The sequence below is a fragment of the Bidens hawaiensis genome, unplaced genomic scaffold, assembly GCF_021521415.1.
Source record: "Bidens hawaiensis isolate Kalapana, Puna unplaced genomic scaffold, B.hawaiensis_p1.1 tig00011186_1, whole genome shotgun sequence".
NCBI classification, from domain to species: domain Eukaryota; kingdom Viridiplantae; phylum Streptophyta; class Magnoliopsida; order Asterales; family Asteraceae; genus Bidens; species Bidens hawaiensis.
Window position 1 is genome coordinate 66,804 of NW_027491868.1, and position 6,640 is coordinate 73,443.

The 6,640-nt window shown below is 33.8% G+C and overlaps 2 protein-coding genes across 3 annotated transcripts; one reads left to right on the forward strand and one right to left on the reverse strand.

The window, feature by feature from the left end:
• Positions 1-343: 343 nt before the first annotated feature.
• Positions 344-3,645, forward strand: LOC143537354 (thylakoid lumenal protein TL20.3, chloroplastic-like). 2 transcript variants are annotated; one of them, XM_077031140.1, is made up of 7 exons: positions 344-543; positions 684-864; positions 945-974; positions 1,603-1,709; positions 1,896-1,930; positions 2,025-2,153; positions 3,378-3,645. In XM_077031140.1, exons 1-7 carry the CDS (start codon positions 423-425, stop codon positions 3,567-3,569), a joined length of 795 nt encoding a protein of 264 aa, XP_076887255.1. In that variant the 5' UTR covers positions 344-422; the 3' UTR covers positions 3,570-3,645. The 2 variants fall into 2 exon arrangements, with proteins under 2 accessions (XP_076887255.1, XP_076887256.1); XM_077031141.1 differs by having other exon boundaries at positions 361-543; positions 670-864.
• A 557-nt stretch (positions 3,646-4,202) lies between these two features.
• On the reverse strand, positions 4,203-6,021 carry LOC143537355 (NAC domain-containing protein 7-like). Its single transcript, XM_077031142.1, has 3 exons — positions 5,732-6,021; positions 5,100-5,371; positions 4,203-4,745 (listed from the first exon to the last, which is right to left on the reverse strand). The coding sequence occupies exons 1-3, from the start codon at positions 5,898-5,900 to the stop codon at positions 4,218-4,220; spliced, it is 969 nt and encodes a 322-aa protein (XP_076887257.1). The 5' UTR covers positions 5,901-6,021; the 3' UTR covers positions 4,203-4,217.
• Between the last annotated feature and the right edge of the window lie 619 nt (positions 6,022-6,640).

Genomic DNA, 6,640 nt, shown 5'->3' on the forward strand with positions numbered 1-6,640 from the left:
AAACCAAGACAAGGTTAGGCATTATAGAGGGTGTGAGATGCAACTGAGTTAGGGTTCATCTAGAGAGACACGAGATGTAACCGAGTTAAGGTTAATCTAGATACAACCGAGATAGGGTTTGATAAATTTCAATCAGTTTTTTGAGTTAGATTTTTTGATTAATAAACAAGAGTTATTTGTTTACATCGTGTTTGATTATCGACCCGTAACACTTATACATGTACCAAAAAAATACCCATACCTATAATCAGTAAATTTGAATACACATACCCGTACCCAATAGACACGTAAATATACATGTGCAAAGACTAGGCGGATTCGATAATAAAATCTCATAGGCATCACGTGATTCTCACACACCCCGTAATCCATTTCTGTTACACTTGAACCTCCCTCCATCATCCGTACACACACAACAGATAATGGCGCTCACTTCATTTTCATCACTACCAATCAAAACCCTAATAAATATCTCACGCAACCCTCCATCAAAATCCATTACATGCCGATTCAATCCACACAATTCGAATATCTCAACCAAAGGTAGTATTCCAATTCAATTCTTATTCCTAAACGAACCTGAATAATAATAATAATAATAATAATAATAATATCTTCTACTTACAGTTCTCAGTTGTTGAAATGAAAACATGTTTGATTGATCTTCAGGTGTGATTTTTCAGATAATACGAACACTTCGAAGCCGAAAAACTGGAAGGCTCTGGTGTCGACTGCATTGGCAGCTGCCGTGATTACGTTTGGTTCGGATATGTCGGCTTTGGCGGATCTTAATAAGTTTGAGGCGGATGTTCGTGGTGAGTTCGGTATCGGATCGGCTGCTCAATTCGGTTCGGCTGACCTTAGGTTAGGGTTTTGAAACTTGTTAGTGTGAAAGGCGTTATTAATTATTATGATGATTGAAATGTGTGTGGTTTTGTTTTCAGGAAAGCGGTTCATGTTAACGAGAATTTCAGGTAAATTGTTGAATTTGGGGATTTGTTTGTACATTAAACATTGAATATTTAAGTTTTGTGATTATGCTAAATAATTAGAGATAGTAAATGTTTCACCACAAATAGGAGATATTAAGAAGATGTAATGTAGTTTAGGAACAAATGATGAACTACTTCTATGATCACTAGAGATTGATATGACTCTAAGTCAGTCAGTTGAGCTTAAAACAAGCCAATCTGCTTAAAACAAGCCAATCTGGCAAACTATTGGCTGAACTTTTATTCAAAAAGAAGGATTTCTGAAGATTAAATTCACTGATTTTTATATTTGAGCAAAAAAACAAGCCAATTTGGCAAATAATTGGCTGATTTTTCGTTCAAAAAGAAGAATTTCTAAAGATTAAAATTACTGAAATTTTGATTGAGCAAAAATCAAGCCATTTGGAAAATAATTGGTTTATTATTATATTTTTTTTTCAAAAAGAATTTATGGAGGTTAGAATGGCTATGAAGTATGAAATTTTTATTGAGCATATAACAAGCCAATTTGCAAATAATTTGCTGAATTTTCGTTCAGTTTCTTTCGTAAAACTAAAAATTTATTTTTAATCTTTTGTTTATGCTTACTTGAAGAAAATGTATGTTACAGGAGAGCAAATTTCACATCTGCTGATATGAGAGAATCGGATTTTAGCGGGTCAACATTCAACGGTGCATATCTTGAGAAAGCTGTAGCCTACAAAGCAAATTTCACAGGTAAGAAAAACTTCATCCCTCAAAAGTCAAAACTGTTTGATACATCATTATTGTTTTCAAGAAACAAATTTCAAACAAAAGTTATATCATTAGTAATTCTAACAAATGAATAAATAAAATCAGTCTTATTGGACAAAAAATCGTGTACTCCACAATATCGTTAAAATTTTAATCCTGTTTTTCCAGGGGCGGATTTGAGTGATACATTGATGGATCGCATGGTAACCCCCTGCCTAATTTTGGCAGCATGAAATTATATTATGTTTTTATATTTTTGTAAAACTTCAAACCTTGATTTCTGGTTTGTGGCACTAGGTCTTAAATGAAGCAAATCTCACAAATGCCATCCTTGTAAGAACAGTTCTCACCCGTAGTGATCTTGGACGTGCTGTTATTGAAGGTGCTGACTTTAGTGATGCTGTTTTGGATCTTCCTCAAAAACAGGTCAATTATTGAACTGATTATATGATTAATCTATAATTGTCATTATAAGCAAATTTAATATTTCGATAGTTGCGATTATTTGACATAGTTTATTTCTTTGGATTAATATTTTGATACATCCAATTATTTGACTTCATGGGTGGAACTAGAGGGTCGGGTGATTATGATTATGGGTATATGTAATACGGTGCATGTTTGCAGGTTGACAGGACCCCGAACACGACTTGAACCTGAATTGGGCCCCTTTTAAAAAAAGTTATATCTAACTTTTTCTTTGCATATCAAATACTCCGAAATTCTAAATATTTATTATTTTATATTTTAGAAGCAATTGCGCTTAAACTAGAGCAATTTATTTTTAAAGTCCTTAATTTGCCGTAAAAGTTGCCAAAATGGTTTAACCTATTATATAAAACACCTTTTAAAAAGACTAAAAAATTAAATTAGTGAGTTAAAGGGGTCAAACTGTGAACCCGTCATGTTAACATGAAAACAACCAGTTTAGGTAAATGTGTTTGTGGGATCGACTTGTAACCGACTAAAACCATTTAGAGTTTAGACTAAACCCAAACCCACAAATTTCATGTTAGGTTTGTGACATGTTAGAAACTCACACCTTAGGGTGTGTTTGGGATTCCTTATTTAAGGTGAAAAGAACTTTTTGTGATAAGTTGAAAAGTTCTTGTGACTATTTGATAAGGAGTTTTAAAAAAAGTGTTTGGATTAACATAAGTCAATAAGTTATTTTTTAAAAAGGGTGGAAAGAGTTTTTTAAACCTATAAGGAGATAAGTTATGATATCCCAACTTATTCAAAACCCATATTTTAGCCTTATCAATAACTTATAAGAACTTATTAGTTCCCAAACACTAATAAGAGAGACGCTTGTGTAAAATGGAGAAAAAAGGACTTATCCATCTTCATAAGTTATAAGGAGAGGAAAATAAGGAATCCCAAACATGCCCTTAGCATACATGATATAATTTAATTTGGTGGTTACGTTTATAAAAACGTTGGTCAAAAGTCAAAACGGTCATTCATGAGTTTATAAAAACGTTGACTTTAGTATTCAACGTTTGTGTATTTCATGTAGTTTGACCTTTAAATTTTCTATAGAGTAAAATTAGTTGACTTGAATGTAAAAAAAGTTTATCATGACTCCTGTTGAAAAGTTTTGATTCTCTCACTATGTCACGGTTTCAAGTAATCCTTGGATACCTGTAGGCTCTTTGCAAGTATGCAAGTGGAACAAATCCAACAACAGGAGTTAGCACACGAACAAGCTTAGGGTGTGGAAACAGCAGGCGTAATGCGTATGGCAGCCCTTCTTCTCCATTGTTAAGTGCTCCACCACCGAAACTTCTAGACCGTGATGGATTTTGCGATGATGCCTCTGGACTCTGTGACGTGAAGTAATTAACTACAGTATCATGTATATTAATCATATTCAACACAAACTACAAATGCATACACATGGATGTTGCAACTTATAAGTGATGATCAGTATATTATAGTACACTCTCTTTTCAGTCAAAAACTAAAGAACCTATGATTAAAGCTCCACCCCCCCCCCCCCCCCTAAAAAAAGGAAAAGTTGCTATTGAACAGAGTAAAGTCTCTTGATCATGTATTGTCTTATTTCTTGTGTGTTCAACATGTATGTAATACAAATGGGGTTGTGGTCTATTGGCTTAAAACACGTGGGTCTGGGTCAAGTTCCATAGACGGCAAACATAAATTCTTTAAAAAAAAAAATCTATGAAACACCAATTGAACATCGTCGATGAGCAAACAAACCGTTGTATTATTAATTTGAAATAAAAACAACATTAAGCTTAAAACTATTGAGCATTTGAGCTTCAACAAATGCATACATTAATTAAGCACTTCCACTCCTTTGTTAATTAGTTTTAACTCTTAAGAAACCAAAAAATTAAAGTACACAGAGGCATACATTAGAGATGTGTTATATGAATTACATACATTTGTATCTACTTAACAATGCACTAACAGTTTATCAGCGTAATATATCAGCATCAATTTCTCATCATGTTTGTTAGTTAATTACTTCCAAAGATCAACCTGGGAAGTAGATGTGGATATTGAAGCACATTCTGAAGCCGTTTCATTCCTCTTAGACTCACTTAAAAGCAGATGCATATGTTCAGTCATAGAAGGTTCTTGATCATTAGTAAGCTGTGAAGCAACAAATTTATCAAGTAACCGCCAATCGGTCACTTCATCATGTTCACCACCGTTCCCGTAAAGCATGTTGGTGTTCTGCTGCAGAGTTGTGGGCTGAAAATTGGCAGCAGGAGGATGTTGAATGTTGGGAGATTCTGGTTGAGGAAGTTGAAGGAAGGGGTGATCTTGAAGCAAGTTGTAATGCAACTGATCGAGCTCGGATTTTGTGGGGAATTGGTGATGGAATGAACTATTTGAAGTGTATGGGTGAGTTATCCTTCTTGGTGATCCATAGTTTGGCATGAATGAGACTTGATCATCGAACCAGCACGACGAATCTTGTTCATTGGTCCTATGTACAGTCGGTATTCGTTTCTTGAATGCCCTGCACACAACCCACCCTTCTTCCTGTTGCAAACAAGACCATCATTACTTCATCACTGTAAATTAAAACTTAACATTTTCTAGTAACCTCTTCATTTTGAAGATGAGTACCAACTAAAAAGGAAAACTAAAGAATATAATTAAACAAATTAAAACAGCATCACTTGTGAACATGTTTTCTTTCAAGACAGGAAAATGATAACACACATTACATGATCAAAAGCTTAATAAAAGCTAATGTTGCTTAAAATTAGAACCAAGTTATTATAAACATTGCTAATTAATTTCCTCCTAATGGACATTACGACCATATTAAGTTCGTAACGAAATTTATCTACAAAAGAAAGCAACATTACAAAAAGATATGTGAAAGCTTGCCTGAGTAGCATTGTTTTCATTTGTTTCTAGTCTATATTCATGCATGAGCCAATCTGATTTTTCTCCATTCGGTGCTCGACCTTTATAGAACACCAAGGTCTTTCTCATGCCAACTAAATTGTGTTTGGAGTATATGCCCTTATCTCTTCCCGTGGCTTTCCAAAATCCGGCTTTGGTGGCTCTATTCGTACGATTTCCGGTTGGGTACTTTCTATCCTTGTAGCTAAAGAAATACCAGTCATTTTGCTCCTCAGTTCCTAGCTTGCATAAATCTGTTCAAATAATAGAATAGGTTTTAAAAAAAACAACTAAATATAATAACCTTTACAAAAATTTGGGTTCAGAAAATTTTGCATCTATGGCATATATATGTTACATAGTTAAGTTGTAGCTAACAACACATTGTGTCCACTGATTGTTATGGAGTGCAAATTTTCGGTAACCACAACTAGAAAACCGGGTATTTGCGACCATATTCTGTTTTTAATTTCTTTTCACGTATCTGCGACCAGATCTCATATACAAAAAATTTACGGTTTAAGTTGCAAATTGGTTTCTAAATTGTGACCCTTTTCGTTCGGTTTTCTAGTAGTGAATCTCCAAGTTGGTAGGTACATGGTGAACTGAAGTACCTTGAAGGTCCCATGGCTCAATCCTATAGAGATCAATGTCTTTGATGACATTAAGATCAATATTTTTTGAGGCAATCTTCTTCCTGAGGTAGTAATCTACAAGTTCTTCATCTGTTGGGTGGAATCTAAAACCAGGAGGAACATGCGGAAAGTTGTTCATATTCTGCATCTTAATTATGATGGTAGAAAACCTGCAATTTCAGAATATGCACTATCAATTTTCAGTGGTTGAAATATATATCTTGCATGGAATTTCAGTATAAACATTATTGTAATATATAATCTTGCATTGAGTTTTAAAAAGAGCAGAAATTAATAGCATGACACAGAAGCAAAATGAAGTATGAAAACTACCAATCTACAAGTAACAACAGTCTCTAGCTTAACCATGCATGTCAGAATTTAGTTAAGAAAATAACTTAAACCCAAGAAAGAATATATATATAGGCACAAATTAATGAAAAGAAGATGTAGTAGAGGGTAGACATAAAAATAATGTTGGACAGGTATTCAATTACACAAGATTAAAATCAGGAAAATAGAAGAATAAAGAACAATAATCTTCTATATATGATCAAATTGGGTCCGTCTACCCTTTATCGTTTACAGGCATCGGATATATATACCAATTTACAAACGCAATGGTCCAACGCAACAATGACACAACCCTAAGTTCCAAATTACAATCTTTACATTATTAAACAGTACTCCCTATTAACAAATACATAATAGACACTAAACATACTTTCTAATATAAACAAAAATAATTTCCTGATCATCGCTCTATCAACAAGGGAAAATGAATGTGTGTGTGCATTCATTCATTCATTCATCCACACACACACATATATGTTGTGTGTGTGTATGCTTATTGATGCAAATAATGTTTTTGCCAAGGAGAAGAAAAGT